The sequence below is a fragment of the Zootoca vivipara genome, chromosome 5 (assembly GCF_965207765.1).
Source record: "Zootoca vivipara chromosome 5, rZooViv2.hap1.1, whole genome shotgun sequence".
Classification (NCBI taxonomy): domain Eukaryota; kingdom Metazoa; phylum Chordata; class Lepidosauria; order Squamata; family Lacertidae; genus Zootoca; species Zootoca vivipara.
In genome coordinates this window covers 24,583,812-24,604,211 of record NC_142588.1, presented here as the reverse complement: position 1 = coordinate 24,604,211, position 20,400 = coordinate 24,583,812, and the positions used below count along the sequence as shown (strand labels likewise).

Below are 20,400 nucleotides of genomic sequence, written 5' to 3'. Positions count from 1 at the left end.
TTTTGGCCCAGACATACTTTGCTGCCCTACAAACTGTGTGGGCAGGTAAACAGAGACTTTGTAGGATTTGCCAGCAAAGCAAAATAATAATATATATATATTGCCTATAAAACCCTGTGCATACACAGTGCTTTGTAAACCCTGGCTTCAGCTGAGTCTTGCAAAGTGTCATGCAAAAGTAGTTACCAAGAGGGTACCTGATGATAAGGTGATCATCAGTGAGATTGTGCCTTTGGCCAAACATTTTGATTTCAAACCACACATGCAAAAGCAGACCGGCATCCATTAATGTGGTAGTGGATGGTTGACAGTTGGGCAGCCCTGCCACCTTGTCAAACGTGGCACTCAAGGGGTGGGAAGATGATACTCGCTGGTCTGCTGATCAGATTCAGTTCCCCACCTCACACATGAACAGATTATTTTAAAGGAATGGTGATGAACAATTAATTCTAACTATGGGGGAGAGGAGCACCAGGGGAAACCATTTTAAGACCCAGGAAACATGCATGTGATGTGACAGTGCCATTACCTGAATGCTAGCACACTCTCACATAGCCCCTGTAGTTGTGAAGGAGTTTGTTGAATTGATGCCACAGGAGGCATCTCATGGTGTATCTTCCTGCCTCCCTCTCCTTGCTTCCTAGGCCTGTGAATAATTCATTATTTTTGTGTGGAGTGTGGTATAGGTGATTCCAAAGGGGTCCTCAAGCTCTGGCTTAATTAAAAAGGAACCGGAAGTCTGTTCCTCTTATATCTCTCTTCTGTGACATCCTTTCCCATCTTTTTCATTAAGTCAAGGCAATGCAAGCCTGCCTAAAATAGAAGAAAGTACCTCGGGAGCTCTCACAATAAAGTCACGTAACCTTCATGTGTACTCATTTAACATTTTATGGACATATGTTTGTTACATCACTTTGATTTAAGGGGGAATGAATGACTAAAGTTATACCTTGACCTAGAATGTAAAGCCAAATGTTTAGAATAGTGTTTAATGCAGTAATGGAAAGTATTTTGTACAGCAGAACTGCACATGTCTATATATGTATTCTTTCACTAGAATTTATGTTAAATGTTTCTGGTATATAGAGACAGTAACTTTGAGCGGTTGGGTTTTTTAATAATTATAAAACTACTGTGGAAGTACAGGGGACAGCATAATGCCAGTAAGTAATGAAGAAGTAGTACCGGTCTGTAGCATGTCATTTTAAGTAGAAGCTAGAGTAGGCATCCCCAAACTCGGCCCTCCAGCTCTTTTGGGACTACAGCGCCCATCATCCCTAGCTAACAGGACCAGTGGTCAGGGATGATGGGAATTGTAGTCCCAAAACAGCTAGAGGGCTGAGTTTGGAGATGCCTGAGCTAGAGTAATGTTTCAAGTCAGACCATTATTTTGGGGGGAAAGTTTTCATAGCATTTTATTGCATTTTTCATTAAATGTTTACAAAGAGATCTTTCCAAAGGCATCTCTTCACATTGATGATTCCAGCATTAATAAAGGAGGGCATTTTGTTTACACAGTAATCAGAGAGAGGCAGGCCTCTTCTGCTAACTTTTCCACTTCAGGAACGTGTAACCAATTTCTTAATCATTCTGTTATTATTGGCACACGTGCAGATTTCCAGTGTCTGGTTAAAACTATTTTTTGCGGCAACAAGCAAGTATACTGCAAGCCTAGTGGTTTTGAGGCAGAAAGAACTGGATTTATTTTGTTAGTCAGTGATGGGGAGTGTTGGGAAACAAATGAGATATAACCTGAAAAAGGCATATGTGATTGTTTTGTCTCTGGAGTGCTTCTTCATCTTCATCTTCCCTTGGTTATGAAGAATACCTTAGAGGCTAAACTGTGAAACTATTGCAGTGAAATAGGCTACTGTACCTATAACTCCAGATTACGTTGGGGGCTTTTTAAGGAAGGAGTGCAGCATCAAATAAAGAAATTTATTTATTGGGGGGGGGGGAAACACCACTAAGTAATAGGTAAATTATAAATCTTGAGGCATTTAAAACCAATTGCTGGAATCCAGATAACACCCTCAAGAATGCTTAATCTTAACTGATTTCTTTACTTTGTAGAAACTCCTTGCTGCCTTTTTGGTATCAACTTGTGTGAGGTTTTCTGATGGTTTTACAGGTACAGTAACTGCTTTTAGATCACAAGGAAAAGGCAAGTGTGCCTGTAAATTCTGCAAAGCCCATTGAAAAAGTAGTATGCTTGAAATGTAGCTTATCCATAAAGAAAAACTTCTGCTAATATAACATATATCAGCCTAGTTTGCATACTATATTAAAACCGTAGTAAAAGCAAACAATGGCGTAGTTTGAATGAGCAGCATGCACCTGCGTGCTCCTGAAAACATCTTGCTTTGCTCTTTCTGTGGTCCTGCTGTGCTGCCAGAGTAAGGCTTGTGACTTGTTTCTCTCCAAACCATGAGTGGTAAGCCAAGAACAAAATTTGGAGGAAATAAACCATGACTACATGTGTGGATTTCTCAAGAAGCCAGGTTCTAGCTTGTTTCTTGGTGATGTGGCAGGAGTGGGAGAGGAGCAAAGTAAGAACGTTTCCGCAGTGTGCACTAGCACATTGTGTATTAACTGTGTTTTAAACAGTGATGTGTTAATGTGATGTGTCAACCAGGCCAATACTTTACTGTGCTGGTTTTCATTCTTTCTTTTTTTTAATGGAGTTGAGAGGAAGGAACTTAAAACATCTTACTTATGTTTAGAGGTACTCAGAGGTATTAGAACTGTAGCAGTGGAAATAACTCATAACATCCTGAAACAGCAATAGCCAACTAAGAATAGAGGAAAAACTAATGTGGTCCACTGATACATCATGTAGTTCTTTACAATATCCAGAGCTTTTTATTTTTAACGCTTAACACTATTTTTAAAATTCCATAGCTTTGTGGTTCCCAGTCTGTGGGCCACAGACTCCCGTGGAGTGGCAGATTTCTCCCAAACTTCAGATGATGATTGGGAATTTGCTTTCAACTTCATGTGGTGTGAAAGAGCTGCAGACCTTGGGTGCAGGATAAATAAGTAGAAATCTGCTAGGTATCTTTTTAAAAAAATCCTTTTTACCCGTGATAGACATATTTGTTCCTAATTAGTATTTAATGTATTCTTTTCTCCTTATATGTTTAAAGTGACCTCAGTATGCCATACAGAAGCTGCTTTCTGTCTGGATTTAAGCTTGGGGAAGAATTTTTTTTTACAAACTTATTCAAAGGAAAATGTTGATAGTTTTGCAATAACTGAAAATTCTTTTAAATTGCTTTAGGAATAAGCCTGCACATTTTCAAGAAAATTACAGCAAATTAGCATGTGGGGAGTCCACAAAATGTTTTGAGGTTAAAAAGGGATTCTCATACTCATTAAGGTTGGAAGCCACCACCATAGCTTATATAAATTCATGAAAATGAAAGCTGACAATGCTTTACTGCAGATGCCTTGATGTAATTTAGTAGCGGAAGAATAAATAATTTTTAGTGTTTTATAGTCTACTTTATGAATGCTCAAAGCATGCCACATACATTCCCATTAACACTTAAAATAATCATGCAAACCAGGCTTTCAGTTGTATTTGGGGTACCTTCATAATTTCAGCATCTTTGCCCATAACAGAATGATATGCCGAATAGTTTTTGATATTGTAAGGTTTAATCCTTATACAGATTTCATCAGTTTGTTTCTATATGCAAGTTTTCACATGATGTATCCTTGAGGTAATGTTTTCTATAGAAGTATCAGCTGGAATCCTATCATTTGATCGAATGAAAGGCAGATGTCTCAGGAGGTTATCTATAATGTGTGAAGTTGACTGTTTTTGTTGTCTGAGGGTACAACAGCATGCATAAACATTTTTTTGTGATACCTACTTCAACGTTCTGTTTATGTTGTAACTCTTTAATGATACAATATTTCCACATATATTCAAATATGAGAATTTTGGTTTCGATTGCTATTATAGTTGAAATATTTGCCTTCATTAATGATATTGTCGAAACACCAGTTACCGTAGCTCTCTTGCGTGTAGTAAAGCAGATTGAGGTTAAGAGAGTAGTTAGCTTCTTAATGTCATCTGATGATGTTTGATCCAACGCCTTCCTGGTTGACAGCTGATACTTATCTACCTTGCATATTATACAAATGTATTGGTATCATACCAATCTATGGATTCTTCCCCCCCATCTAACATCAGTAAAGAAGTAATTTAGTTTTTAAAGTTTTGTTTGGAAGTACATGAAGCATCCTAACTATCCAACAATGGGGATATCTTCTGTCAGAATGTTTTTCATTTTGCTACTGTAACTGTTTTACAATATATAGCTATGAACAGTGATTGCATAGGAAGTGTTTTAATATGACAATGATTGAGGCCGCCTTCACATACAGTATTGTGTATATTAGCAGGTGCACATTGCATATATTTCTAATGTTTCCATAACATACAGGAGCTTTATATTCTTAACAACATAGAAGTTATGTGCCTATACTATGGGGAGCCACAGTTGGTCTTGGTCCTCCACAATGTAGAAATGGAGTCAAAAAATAATCAGTATGACTCCCATATAATGAAAATCTTTGTGAAGCACATTCAATATGCAGGTAAATACCTAATTTCAATAGCACATTTCATAATCTTGATAGAAGACTTCTGTACAGTATTTTAGATGTGTATGGGGGAAGATGTTACACGAAGGTTGTTGGTTTATGCCTTTGGTTTTGTTACTTCAAATTTGAAATTTCCTCCCACGTTTTGTAGTTTGTTTTAAGAGACTCATAAAAATCTGGTCATTTATCTAATTATGGCAAGTGTTTTTATAGGGCCACAGGGCCAGTTGTTTGTTTTTTATTGGATACCTCAAAGAATTTGTGCTCTTATTAGAACTGGGCTGGGAGATGGTGGCGTTCTAATTAATAAGATGGAGACTTAATTTATTTTTAAGGGTGATTATTTCTCAAAGTGAGGATACAGTGGATTTAGGCTGACTGACAAACATATAAGTGGTTTGGGGGGTGTTGGGCTCCTCAACCTGTTTACAGTAGAGCTTTGTATACAAAGTGGCTTATTAAAGCAGAAATCTGAATGATAAGTCGTCTTCTGTAACCTTTTGTTTTGGAGCCAGCAGTTAGATCGCAGAGCACAATATCGGTTCAAGCTGTGACATACAATCAGGAAAATGAATGAAAGGGAGCTGGAACCACCAGGCTCTGAGATGAAAGACAATGCATAGTCCTATCTTAAGACCTTTAAGATGGGAAAGATTGCCTTTTTAAATTTTCATTCTTATTGCATAAGTTGATTTGGTGTATAAAACACTTCGGAGGACTGGAGGAGAGGAGGACAACTCAGAATCTGATGCTTGCTGAGAAAACAGTCCATAAAATGTAACATAATACAGGTATCTGCAAATATGGTTAGATAAGCAACATATTCTATTTTAATTATTTCATATAAAAACAATTTCAAATCCACTATATAATATTACTGCTAAATTGCTTTGAGATGTTTCTTAGGAAGCAATTCATAAATGAAATAAATATGTTGGTGCAGAGTGAATGAATGACTGTTGCTTTAATGTCAGCATGAGTTCACCCAACTAGTGTATCCCTGACTGTGGTACCTAGTGAGAGACTGGGGAGCATCGATGGGGCATGCAGAATTGAAGAAAAAAAACCATGTCTCTGTGATGCTATCAGAATTTGCTCCATAACTAAGCCTGTGTGTCTGTTCTGATATTGGCTGCCAGATAGTCCTCCCCATGTAACTTACCTCACCAGTCTTCATAATAGAGGGGGCAGTGAGTTCTCTCCCCACCCAACCTACATACTGCTGGTGTTAGAAACAAAGCAGTCGAGTGGGCATATATGGGGCAAGGCAATCCCACAAGTACCGGTAAACTGTCCTAAGTGCTTTATATAACAACAATAACACCTGAACATGTTGGTAACATGTTGGCAACCAGTGCAGATTTCTGAGCAGAGCAACCATGTCATGCTGCAGCATTCTGCACTAATTTTCCCATGATGATTTCTTATATATTGTAAAGTAAGACTTGGTTTTATATAACTGAAAAGATGAGTAATTAGAGATGTGTGCTTATTAAAGAGAGTGTCAGCATTTTAGAATTGAACCAATTTGACAATGATGCAATTTATACAACTGAAGCAGTGTCAGATATGAAGTACAGTACAATAAAAAAGAAGCTGAAATAATTCTAAAATTGCCAAGTATGAATATATCTTATAACAGTGGTGAGAGTTTATGTTAATATTTAATAATGTAGGTTGGTTGTTATATAAAGAAATGGTCTTTCTTTTAGCTGATTATAGTGCTAAGAGTTGTGTAGCTCCATTGATTGGTTCCATGCAGGCGAAACCTGACCTTTAGCAGATGTTTGAAAAATTGCCAGTACTCGGTGTGATCAGTAGGCTAGACATTTTTTCCCCTCTCATGTTGGCAGAAAACCTACATTGTCTTAGTAACACAGCGTTTCTAAGTTTCTAATTCTTGAAAAGAGTTTCCAGACAGGTACTTCTAAAAGTTGAAAGATAGATATAACTGTTGCAATGCCTACAAGTTTGTGTGAACGTATTTTAAGTATTAAGCATCTAAAAACTTTTTCAATTGCTCTGCTAACATCTCTGTCATATGCACCTTCTTAGTGCAAGTTGTGAAATAAATACATTTTGCAGCAACAAAGAAGTGAACTTATGTTGCTTGAATTTGTTATTGCCTTTGACAATTATGTAATTTTGGTGTCTCATACTTTTCTGGGGGCATGTGTGTATGAAATGCTTTTTTTCTTACAAATCAAAACACAGCCCATCTGGAGCTATTGGCTAAGAACTGGATGTTGTATGACTCTCTGTGAAGGCAGCTTTTCTAGCAGTATTTAAGAGGAAGATGCAGCTGCTTAGTTGTAGGAGTTTAGGAAAACAGAGCCTGTATTGTTCATTTTAAACTCTACCAGTTAGGCTTCAGGGAAATGTGAGTTATCTGATGAATACTTTGACAATACAACCAGCTCCAAGGCTGGATCTTTTCCTGCAGGTGCTAATATTCCTAAGAGCTTTAGAGATGCTTTTGAGTGCACAGAATTTGGGATTTTTGAAAAGATGGAATTACAATAATCTTGTTTCAGTCTGAGATGTACAGTGGGTGATATCCATGATTAGTCATCCTCTGACTAGACCCATCAGAACCAATGGACTTAAACAATTTAAATCAGTCTACTTGGAGTATGACTAACATTACAAATGGTCCAATATGTATAAAACCTTATCCTGCTCTTCTCTCTCTCTCTCTCTCTCTCTCTCTCACTATTGGAAACAAAGACCTCTTAAATAAATCAGAATGAGGGGCAGATGGTAGGGAAAGTGTCTTGTAATTGTAGTGCTAATGTGAATTGTGGAGCCTTTTCTTAAACTGACCACAAAGCTAGGATCTGCTCCTCATTACTGTTTCCTGACATTAAACTTCAAAGGAAGATCCATTTGGCCACTCTTCTTCTATCTGCATACTCCTATCTGCATCTTGCTGCAACAAATCTGGCCATGTGTGCCTCAGTGTTCTATATAGGGTTGCTGTGTCACAATTCGTAAGTTACCCTTAAATTTTAAGGTGCTCTAACCATGGTTTTATAAACCTTTCTTTATGTAGGGGTAGCTTATTACTGAAGGAGCACAAAAACTTACTTTGCAAAAAAAAAGATGAGGCAACACAATTCTTCAGAAATGAAAAACTTAATTTGAAACATAGAGGGATTTCATTTTCCAAACATTGCTAAATTTTGTCTATTTTGTTGCCTCCAACTAATGAGGTGTTGTAGATTAGAGCTAGAAAACAAATAAAGCATAATTCTGAATTGTTCCCAAACTTGGTTATTACATAAATACTCACACACAGGTACAAATTAGAAGGAATTATGAATTTGGAGGAAGAAGTAATCAAATGAATGTTGTTGTTCGGGACTTATCATTCTGATGGTTTTGCTTAGGAGCAGTCTAAAATCAAAGAAATAAAATATTCTGGTCTTTCTGTTAAAGTATGTGTATTGTTGCAATAATGTTTCTCCAACTACTTTATTTCCCCAGGTATATGTGGAATTTGATGACCTTGAATGGGAAAAACGAGAATGGGTTAAAGTTTATGAAGATTTTGCAGCCTTCTTGGTGGAGTACCAGCTGGTCTGGGCAAAGAGAAAGGATCCTAGCCAGACTCAGGGATCAAAGACCAAGTATATTCAGTGGCCTGCACTGGTAAGATATTTAAATTCTTTTTAACAGTGGTGCAAAGGATACAAACTGCTCTTTGACCCACTTCTCTGCCTCCCTCAACCTGTTGGTTCATATTGCCTTTACCAGCATGGTTAGGGAAATGACATTAGCGTGCATATACAGTATTGCTCAGTTATTCCATTGGGGCCGATGGCTACTGTAATGGTGCTGTTGCGGCTACACTTGAGTAAAGACACCCAAGTCTGCTCTGTCATTAAGAGTTTTATTGTGCATGGTATTTACAGTGCAGGGATAGCAGAAAACATGACCTCTCAGTCACTTGCAGAATCCGGCAGTGGACGTTTCCTATTAAGTGCCCAGCATAAGAGTTTGGGCAGCCGAAACACCTCCTCCCGACCTTATGTTTCGTGGCATGCCTTATTTCGGGCACCGGAAGGGGCTGCCTGTTCCCCTCCACCTGTTGGTCAGGGCGTTGCAGTGGCTCTCTAGCATAGCTGAGCCCTGACTCCTCCAGCCCACTAACTTCCTCATTCCCCTCACCTGACCTGCTGCTGCTGCTCTCACTGGGCAAAGTGCTGGTCAACAGGAGAGGCGGAGGCTCCCTGTACGGAGGTCCCCTGACAGCTACCTTGTTATCATCTTGGAGTCTCAATGTTTAGCCCTTGTGTTTGTTTAACAGAAAGCATTAGAAACATTTCAGAATATTAAATTTAAGGGTAAAAAAATAATCAAAATATACACCAACCAAGTTTTAGACAACAACATCCAGGCCTAGAAGTTCTTTGGCCGTGGCAAGTTCTGCTTTCGACTCCTTGCTGGCTGGCCTAGCCAGAGGGAGGAGACCACTAGGGAGCAGACCATACTCAGTACACAGAGGCCTGACTCTCTGGACAAAGTCTGTTCTCTTCCCTGTTTTCTCTTTCCTGAAGGGAACACTTTTTAAATCCATAGTTTCTCTGTTAGAGGGTGAGTAGATACTTAGAGGGTAAGGTGGAGGAATATATATGTTTTAGTCTTTTAAAATTAAAACAGCTGTTTCTAGATATTGGAAGAGAGGTATACTAAAACAATGAGCCAATTACTGTCAGCCCCTTTTGGGGGCCTACTTTCTAGGCTATTCTTCCTTAGGAGCTGGAAGGTTGGTTGAGGTTGGAAGGTTGGTTGGAGAGTGAACAAAAATAAGATTGAAGGCCCTGTATGGGAAAAAGCTTTGACTTTGCTTCCTTTGTTTGTGTGGATCTTCCTCATTAATTCCATAATCACTTGTTTCCATTTGAAATCTCATGGCTGTGTTATTGTTACAGGAATATTGCAGTGTAGTTCTAGTGTTTCAGAAAGAAGGGTGGTTAAAATTAGTAGGTGATGCCTCAGTTATAATTTTGAGGCAATGAAATGAAAAGCATTTGTGTATTCAGTAAGCTGTAACCACCCCACCTCCAGAAGAAAGATCACTTGTTACCTGTTTTACACACTGAAGTGGAATGGCAACTGAATTGTGCATTTGGAATCTCTAGTAAAGCTTGTATAAAAGTCTTAAAGCTCTTAAAAGATCATTTCTGAGACTATAAGATCTTTATGGCTAGTACAACAAGCTTAACGAATGCATCTGGGATGATTGGTCAAGCTGCAGCCCTTTCAGGTGCTTTGGTTGAGTTAATGTACCGTAGTCCCTCCTGACCTGAATTTCTGTGCACTTTGTTCGGTACTGCTTAGGACCTCCAGTTTGAGTTTTCTTGGGTATCATTGAACAGTTTAGGTAAGAAAGATAAGCAATATATCTGGGAATAGAATTAAGGTGTATATTAAGGGACAAGGAGTAGGAATTGCTGCTGTGAAGAGGCTTGCTTGCGGGGATGGGGGTCAGTGAGGAAGTGGACGAATGGTAGCCATGGTGAGGACAAGGGGACTGCGTCTTTCACATATTGAGTTTTTTATTTGTAGTTTAGAAACTGTGTACTCCTAATACAGAATGTTAATTCCATCTTGCAATATTAAAATATTGTCTTCATAGCTGTAGATTGGAAACATTCATATTCAGAATCAGAAAGGCAACAGGTGCCTGCAAGTTTGTGTTCTTAGTTTATTGCAGAAAATGTACTACCTGTTGGCAAGGCTAGCAGTTTGTCAGGCACGTGTGATTTCTATAGCAAATGAAAAGACTGATTTTCATTTGAAGCGTGTAAGCTTCTGTACTGTTCTTGTGAAGAACTTTTAGTTGGTTGAATGACATGTTCAGGACACTGGTTTACATAGCTGCCAAGTTTTCCCTTTTCTCGCGAGGAAGCCTATTCAGCATAATGGAAAATCCCTTAAAAAAAGGGATAACTTGGCAGCTATGCTGGTTTAATTTATATTGTGCTGCTAGCTGACATATGCTTACAGAAGGTTTGAGTATATTGAAAACAATACAGTTGCATTTAAACATCTTGCGATTGGGCTATGTTTTCTCTGCTGCATCATTATGTTTAATAGAATGTGTGTGTGCATGCACTGTTCTGCATTGTCTCCTCAAGTTTATTAACAAGGCAAATACTGTGTTCCCATTTTGCTGTCAGAGGAAGTATAAAATATTCCTATGACATTGTCAGAAGTGATGCAGTTGACCTATTTCCCCATTGTAAAGACAGGACAGATTTCACAAACTAAAGTTTTTCTGTGAAATTCATTGCTACAAAGAAGTCTAAATGTTCACTGCCACATTAAAGAGTATTTATTGCAATATCTGAAAGTTGCCTTGAAGCACATTGTCAAAAATATTCTTGTGTTATATTGAACGCACAGAATTTCCCAAACTGCGTGAAACACTGAAAATATTTTCACTTCTGTTGAACATAGTTACTGTATACAGAATGATTTGACCTTGGCATTCAAGGCATAAGGCATGGGATCCCTTCTGGGTTTGTCTTCCATTTAGATTTTGACAGCTTATTGCAGTTGGCCTAGAATGTAATGGTACAGAAGAAATGCTGTTTGTTTGAAATGGAAATGAGACTCGGCATGTGCTTGACTGAGCAGCCTGCATGTTCTGTGGCATCTCTGTAGTGCCAGCAAAGACTAAAGGTCATATGAGGGTGCTGGGATGACTCACTGGCTTAATTTCCTCATCACATCTTAGTATATAAGATGGGGTATATAAATTGCCTTAGGGAAAATATAGTGAAAAGAAAAGAAAATGTTACTGATTTTTAGTTGATTAGTGCAGTTGTGTTCATCCCTTTCAGACCCATGCTTAGCCTCAGTCTACAACATGAGACCCACTTTTATTTTTTCACTACACAGGTTCATCTTTCACCTTGATTTTTAAGTGCTAGAATGACCATGTATGAATCAGGTACAAGACTCTGTTATCATTAGAAGAAAAGTGGGAATTTGGGTCAGTGCAACTTATAGAGGAGTGAGAAGTAGCAGCTGCTGAATTTTCCTTCTCACTTCACAATTATTTAAACAGTAAATAAGCTCTGTCTTCTTTCGTTTTCTTTTCGCATTTAGAAGCTGTTTTTCTTTTTTGCTCTCATTACAAAAACCATTCTAAAATTATTTTGTAAATTACTACAAAAATAATTAGGGGTGCCACTGCTGTGAACCCACCTTAGATTGGGGTGCAGTTTACTAATTGAAGACCAGTGGACTAGTAGAAGCTAAAAGTTAAACATTTGCAATTAATTTAGTGATGACACCCAACTCTTTCTCTTTTCCATTAAATCCCAGTGAGGCTGCAAATGTATTGAACCAGTGTTTGGGCTCAGCAGTGTGCTGAAAGTGAGTAAACAGAAACATCATCCAGACAAGAAGGACTTGCTAGTTGGAGGTTCAGCTGATGTAGAACTTTTGCACTGATAGGGTTGACAAGATTTATTAATGCACAAGGATTCTAAATAAGATCATTTACTTGCAGCTAAGGACTCAATCCCATGCACACTTACTTAGAAATAAGCCTTACTGAACAAATTAGAAGTTACTTTTGAGTAGACATGTATAATATTGGGCTGTAGCATGCATTCAAAACTTTGCAGAAGGAAGGCGTGGCATTTACTGGGCAAATTAAAATAACTCCTAGGAATGGAGCATGAATATTTATGCCAGGACTTGTCAGTGCAATACCTATGGATGTACATCTAATCACAAAGGCCTGCCTGGGTACTCTTGAACAAATCAGATCTGGAACAAATTTTGAGGGTTCTGTTCCTGCTGTGTAGAGGTGAGGAAGATAAAGTTCTGTTGCATGAGCAAAACTCCTTTCCAAGTTTGTGTGCTCTTTTTTTGTTCTTGGCAATGTGGAGTTGTCATAGGGGAGTCTTGAGAGCAAATTTGAAAATGTTGCTCCTGTTGTAGGAAAGTAAGATGCTCTGCCCTCAAAGTTAGCATATCTGTAATTAGCACAATGTGAATTGTGATCTCGTGAATATCATAGTGCTATTGAATAGTACCTACAATATTAGTACGTCCAGTATTGGCCTCCACAGTCACCTATGGACACACTGTTAAGACCTTATTCAAGGAAGACAATCTTACTCTGTTACGAGTGATCGCCAAAGAAGAAGACAATATCAGTAATGAAAAGCAACATGATTTCCTTTACTTTTTAAAAATTCCATATAGTTAATTCAGTGCTCTCTCTGGCAGGGAAAACATACTTTGCTAAATAACAGATTGAATGGGCACTCTGCAGCTGCTACGGAGAGCAAACTGTAGAACAACCTCCTCAGAATGGGGGTTTTCTCCTCTCCCTTGCTTTTATGCTAAGCAGTAGCAATAACAGCAGTGTACCCAGCAGCTAGAATTACAGCCAACCCATGAGAGTAAAAGAATGGGTGAACTGTTACCTCTGGCTAGTGGTGCTGTGAGATCCCTCACCATAAATATGTCCAAAGCAGGAAGCCAGCTGGGTGTCCGAAATCTCTAGGGCCTAAGGGGATGAGAGGTAGGAATAGCAGCACAGTCACTCCCAGCTGGATGCCATCTGTTCTAGCCTTGCATCCAAAGTACTGTGTGTCTACTCCTGCTTTCACTCTCCATACTACATTCTCACACTGCTACCTTAAGCAGAAAGACCCATCTCTCCCCTGCCTTCCTTTGGAGGGCTGGTGTTTTCTTGCTAAATTAAATGTTTGGGGTGATCAAGCAGTTCCTAAATAAAAGAGGTGCATATTTTGAGCAAAATGGATCTATAGTTAAGAAGTCAAGTTGCAATCATTTCCAGAAAGCAGAGTATGTGGGAAGGAGTGGGTGGCAGAACTGGTGAGACTGAGGTTAAAGAAAGGGATTAGCAAGGCTAAAGAGCAGGGCCAGACCAAGGCATAAAGTATAGAATCTGTGAGCTTAGCACATGGTAGTGGGGAACAGGGGGGGGAAAATCTACAAAAGAAAATAAAGAACCAGAAAAATTTCAACCCACATTTCGACAGAACAGCAACTTCTTCCTCAAAGACTGTGATCTTTCTGGGCTTCAGAAGGCTCCATGCTTTGGTTCCATGCCCTATCTTGTTCCTACAAAATTTTGCTTTCTATGATTTTGTTTTGTTTACTAAATGCAGGTCAAATATATGAAATTAGATCTCTCTCTTTGGCATCAGAAAATTTTCCAAAGCAAACTGAAAATTTTCTGGTGAAAATAACCCTATTTTGCATAGGAATCTCCCCCTCCCCCCCCCCCCCCGCAAAGCCCAAATGTCTATTTAGTAGAAACCAGCTCAGAAGCTTTCTAGTCTGCTGCAGTCAGCAGCCACGTGCCAGTAAACATTGCAGCAGGGTTTTTCTCCCTGTTAAAAGGGTTTGCCAGTGCATATCAATTGTTCAAGGATTATTGTGCTCCTATTACTGAATTAAGATTAGTGGTAGTATAGCATTTCCTTCACCACCACCACAACCTTGCTTTTTTCTCATATGGAAAGGCCTTTAATTTTATCAGTCTAGCCTGATAAGCTTTCTTAATCAAATCTTGTAAACAAAGTGACTGCTTTCACTTTGTAATCTCTTCACTGATATATTGCTAATTGTCTTAAACTAAACTAGACCATATTTTTCTTTGCCTTATATAAAACAGAAGATATATCCTAGTATAAATGTTATAGACAGCACCAGTATATGGTTTTGAATCTGTATTATGCAAGCATCATAAAAAATAATAGAATGTTTATTGTCCTCCCTTTTTAAAGTGTAGCAATTTACCTGAAGAAAATTACTCTTAATTATAATTGCTTTTTTAATGATGATGATGATGCAGGAACATTTTCTAGCATGGTACAAGCTTCAATCAGTAAATGCATCTCTTTTGAGTACGGTAGCTCAGAGGACCTTGCACTAGAGCTGCTCATTTAAATATACGCCTCTCTATTCCTGACTGGAAGTTCCAGGGCATAAATGGAAGGGGCCACTAGCTGTTGATCAAATCACTTTATTCTCAGTATTATAGGACACAGACCAATTAATACACGCAAAACTCTTATTAACTCAATTTCTTTGTCACCTAATACAAAATGTCTCTAGGTGATTTACTTACTTTTCATTGCTAAACTTCATGCTTGTTTAACTGTGTAACGACAGCAGCACCTCCAATACAAATAAGAAAGAGCAATAAACACGATAATCATATTCCCTCGAATTCCTGAGATTATTTTGTGCCCTCCAATTTCTCTTCTCTGGATCTTAACCCTGCTGCAAAAGCCAATAGTACAAATATTCCCTTTTACACAAGATTTGCCTGGTCCACACAACACACTTAGCCAAATGTCAGGTTAGTATGAATATGCAGGCTCCCTGAAAAGACCTCATAGCTGCTTTGTTCCTCCTAATCCCCCCCATCCCCCAGCTGCTGCACCACCAAGCTAAACCAAGGTTTGGTTTAGCATGCCATCCCAACATGGACAATCACAATAATAAAGTGGGTCCATATAGTCTCTCTTTCTCCCACTCCCACCCCCGCGCGCTTATAAGGTACTGTAGGCCCAGGGTTCAGCAGACAACAAAAATTGTTTAATGAAGGTGCTACACATACTTCTGTAGGGAGGGCACTGCCACAGATAATGCCCTTCCCCCCAGCTTTTGCTTGGTGGGTGGTGCCAAAGCCTCTCCTACTGATCTTTCATATATTTGGGGTCTGTTTCAAGAGCAGCATAATGATAAAAATGATAATATAAGATTTCAACAACAGTTTGATGTTTATAACGCTCTCTCTCTCCCTCTCCCTCTCCCTCCCTCCCTCTGAACTTTTAAACAAGTAAAAGTAATGTTGAACTAGAATATGTCTTGGAAGGAAGCGTGCATTTTCAATTTTCCCTTTCTTCTGCTGTTCTCTGGGTCTGTTATGCTCTCAGCCTTCCAGAAGTGACTCACATTTTCAGTGCTGGCTGTCATCCAAGTTGCAGATAAAAGCCCTCCAGCTGGCTATCCATCTTGTACTACACTTCAGCAAAGGAGTTGCAGTGAAGCGTTGCTGTTGGCAGTACAGAGCAGCTCCTCCAGCAGAGTTATATATAAATATTTTTCACAATTTCTGTAGAGGTTAATGAACAAACGCTAGCACATGCAAGTAGCATTTTTTGATAAAAGTTCATAAGAGTTCTTTGAGACAGAAACAAATCTATCTTAGTCTTTCTTCAACCTCAGGAGCTATCAATGCTTTATCAAACAAAATAAAATTATTTATTTTTTTGCCGTATAGTTTAAACTCTCAAGAGAACTTTGACCACCATTCTGCATACTCAGATGCTGTATGTACATGTTTAGATCCTCACAACTACTAACATTTCTATGCTGAAGTCACAAATCATTAGGATCAGTTTTTCTTTCATAAAGGAAAACTGAGCTTGTGTTTGAGCCACATTGAATAACTTTTCTGTAAAGTAGGGCACACTGTTAGCAGAAATACACTAGTACCGTGGCTGTAAGCCAAGACAGTAATTGAAGGTCATGGATTGTTTGCTAAGTGCAGTTCTGTGTGCTGTTTTGGTCCATAGGGGGACTGGCAATGCCAAGAAACAAAGAGAGCTCTGTTTGTTTGTTTTTTTAAGGTTATGGTATGGATTGCTTGACAGTTAATGCCTGACTGTGAGATGAAGCAAATGGTGGCTTAATGAAATATTATAAATTCTGTAGCTTTAAATGAAGTTTGTCAAGTGTGAAAGATTGTATACCTCAATACTTTGTAATGCTGGTTTCAGAAATAAATTGTGGTGTACATTATGCAGTCACTCTCAGTCTACATTTACATAGTTGCTCAGTTTTGCCTGCATTTTCTTTCTTCAATCAATTTTTTTTTTACTGCAAAACAGTTGCTGGTGAGATATTAGAATGCAACAGTAACAATTAAACTTGGTTCAAGTAACGCACATTTACGGGTTTGAACTTGTCTTGCATTTATATTCATGCAGATACAGTACAGTATTTTCTTAGGTCTGGTTTACATAAGCATAGAATGAGATGACGAAAGCCTGTTGTGGTAGAATACTCTGTATTAAGGAGGCTGAAGGTAGGGGGCACCATGCTTTCCAGGTTTTCTTTATTTAATCTTGGTTAAATGAAAATTAGCACACCCCTTTTTTCAAGAACCCCCTTTAGCAGCTGTTTGCAGCATTTTAACCACTGTTAGGGCAGCAAGGAAATTTTGCACATTAGAATGTTGAAAATCCTGTGAATACTCAGAGGGCTCTTCACTTTCTTTCCCACTTTGGGTATGCAGACTGTGATACGAATAGTCAATGGCATTTAAGGTTAATAGCAGCAAACTGCTGAAATGGTTTTGATGTTGTAGGAAAGGGAGTAAGAATTCCAAGAATTCCCTGCTGTGTAAAATTTAGATGGTTGATTCAGAGGAAAAAATGACTCTCTAGCTTTGATCATGAAAATAAGTCCCTTGAGCTTTAAACAAGACCTATATTTTTAGTACTACTAGTTATGCAACATACTAATGTATTGCTTGTTGAATGCTATTAATACATGGATATACAAACTTTGTCCGTTTTGATTGCATTTTAATACATGTTTGTCTTGTCATTATAGAGAAATGAAACATTTTGCACAGGTATTTTGTGCACCAGTGAATTGAAGTGTTAACATCAAGTTGTTGTTGCTTATTTATGGTTGTTTAAAATAACTACATTAGCATCCCAGTTTAGAAGTGGAAGAAAAGAAATTAATAAAAACAATTTCTTGTGATAGTAATTTGTTTTAAACAGTTTTCAAGTTGTATTTTAAATTGTGGCTCACCTTTGGTCCTTATGGTGAAATAATGTAAGTTAATTTGGGCATTTGTTCCATTATTGCTAGAGAAAGTATCAATAGAACAAGTGGTTGGAATGTTTTGCATTTGCCCCAGCATTGTAAGGTAGCCAAATGTGAGCTTAGGACTTAGGCTTTTTAACCACTGTGTCACATCAGCACATGTTTTATGTGTTTTAAAGGCACATGAAATAATGTTTCTACCAAAATAAAGTTAATGGAACCTCAAAACAAAGGATGAATGGAATAAGAATGATAAGTGACTGTGATGTGAGCAAGTTCAGCAGTGTTCACACTCTAAACATACTCCTTGTCTCTAAGCAGGTTTTATTTGGCTTATATTGCCTTTCAGTTTACCGTAACAAAATTCAGTCTTCCCACCTCTGAAGTGTGTGGATGAATTGTGTGTAACAATTCCTTGTGTATGGTGCAGACAGGTGTATACTTGTGAATATGTATATTTCGTAACATTGGGAGTAGCCTGCTGACGTCCTTGCACATTCAATAGAAAGATATATTTCAAAGCTGATCCATGCATCTACTTACTGATGTTATCAGAATGGGGGGGGGGGGACAACAGCTCTGTCATTCCCTTGATTACAAAATTCACACATTATTATAATTTAGTACAGAACGATGGGTGCAAAAATGCAATAAGGACATCTGAAATGTCATCACTTCTTACAGGCTAAGACTGTTGAAAGTGTATTTTAAGCAAGAATCCTAGATACTGTTTTCAGCCCATGACTGCCGTAAAGGTAAAAGGACCCCTGACCATTAGGTCCAGTCGTGACCGACTCTGGGGTTGCGGCTCTCATCTCGCATTATTGGCCGAGGGAGCCAGTGTACAGCTTCCGGGTCATGTGGTCAGCATGACTAAACTGCTTCTGGCGTACCAGAGCAGCGCACGGAGACGTCGTTTACCTTCCCACTGGAGTGGTACCTATTTATCTACCGGTACTTGCACTTTGATGTGCTTTCGAACTGCTAGGTTGGCAGGAGCAGGGACGGAGCAACGGGAGCTCACCCCGTCACAGGGATTCGAACCGCCGACCTTCTGATGAGCAAACCCTAGGCTCTATTTTCTATTCCTATACATCTTCCTTTTTTCTATTGGTTTTGAGCAAGAAATAATGTTGCAGTACAGATTTTGCTAGCTCCTTTATTCTGAGATGAACATTCAGCCCCAGAAGGTTCTTGGAGGGATTAGTTTTGTACAGGTTCCATGTAGGGATTGCTAATATGACTTCATTTAACATAGCTATACTTCAATGCAGCAATTCATCTCTGAGGTTGAGGAAAGGGCAGTACAGTCATACCTCATGTTACGTCTGCTTTTGGATGCGTCTTTTCGGGATACGGACGCGCCGAACCCGGAAGTCCTGGAACGGGTTACTTCCGGGTTCGGCATGCACAGAAACACTAAATCGTGCTTTGCGCAGGAGCACCGAATTACATCACGTGCCTGCGCAGAGGCGGTGCTTCAGGATGCGGCCTTTTCAGGTTGTGAACGGGCCTCCAGAACGGATTCCCGTTTGCAACCAGAGGGTACCACTGTAGCTCAGTAGGAGAGCATCTACTTTGTGTGCAGAAGAGTGCAGGTTCAAACTCCAGCATCTCCAGGTAGGGCTGAGAGAGATCCTTTCCTGAAATCCTGGAGCGTTTATGCCAGTCACTGCAGACTGAGCTGGATGAACCATTAGTCTGACTCCATATAGGGCAACTTCCTATATTCCTGTTCCTTACTGTGTTCCACTGCAGCTGGGGTGGGGAACCTTTTTGGCCAGGGAGGCCAGATCCTTACCTGCTCCCACCCACATAGACCAACTTTGATAGGTGGGCAGGACCACCCATCTGTCAATAATCTGACATTATGATGTCAGATGCTTGATGGGTAGGTTGTCCCACCCACCTGTTAAAGTCCTTTGCCCAGTGCTCTGAAGGGCTCAACAACCAACTGATTTTCAGGCACTTGAGAACTACAGCACAAGGGGCTTTTACCAGCCCTATGCTTGCCAATTGGGAAGCAAAGAACATAGGGCTGGAAAGCTGCTTCCTGTTCCGATCAGCTACATGAGTGAGTTTGCCACAGGGAAGTCAATAATGCAGCTAATCCAGCTGAATCTCTCTACCTGCCCTGCACCCGATATCACATATATCATCTGGTAGGGAGTAAGTTTGTGTGCTTTGGGGGGAGATGGCCTTGTGGGTCAAATTCAGCCCATGAGCTAGAGATTTCCCATTCTGAACTACAGAGTAAAATAGTCTCATTTTACCACAGGATTGTCTGGGGTGTGGTGCATCACTCCCTAGCTACATATTGTATGTGCTAGGTTTGAACATTTTTGCTTGATGTGAACTATTTTGGTTTCTTTTTTAAGCTTATTGATTTTCATATTACTAATACCCCATTGTGCCAAGTAATCTCCTTAGAAAAAGGCAATTCTCCCTGGACTCTTTGTTCGAGGTTCTCTTTGGACTTTGCTTACTAGTTTCTGTGGCTTAAAAACATTTATTCCATTGTTCTTCATTCTAGGCTATCTTGACTTTAACATGATATGACTGCTTTCACCTTGGTGACATGCCATTTTTGCACCATCAATTTTTCATTATATCTTTGAGAAACAAGTCTAAAATAACTTCCTTTTCTTTCCAGATAGTTACTACCTCTTAATTCGACAAATTGACCTCCAAAACGTTATGTGAGCGTGACTGCTAACTTTTCTTTAGCCTTATGGTTTCCTGGACAGATAACAGAAAAATCATCAGATATTTTTCTTTGCACGCTTCCCTGGGTTGATAAATAAAGCAGCCTTCCCTAACCACTGGTGCTTTTCATATATTTTTGACTACATCTCCCATCTATCCAGCATTGCCAGTGATCAGAGATGGTGAAAGTTGGAACCCAACAACATCTGAAGGGCATTAGGTTGAGAAAGG

At 39.2% G+C, this 20,400-nt stretch overlaps 1 protein-coding gene across 2 annotated transcripts in view; it reads left to right on the top strand.

Annotated features, from left to right (window-relative positions):
- Positions 1-20,400, top strand: part of JMJD1C (jumonji domain containing 1C) — a 115,434-nt gene that overhangs the window by 32,945 nt on the left and 62,089 nt on the right. For both annotated transcript variants that reach the window (XM_088669506.1, XM_035138460.3), the window contains exon 2: positions 8,101-8,265. Coding sequence is in view for 1 of the 2 variants with exons in the window: in XM_035138460.3 (XP_034994351.3) it covers positions 8,101-8,265 (165 nt within the window). In the remaining variant the exon portion in view is untranslated. The remainder of the gene's footprint in view (positions 1-8,100; positions 8,266-20,400) is intronic.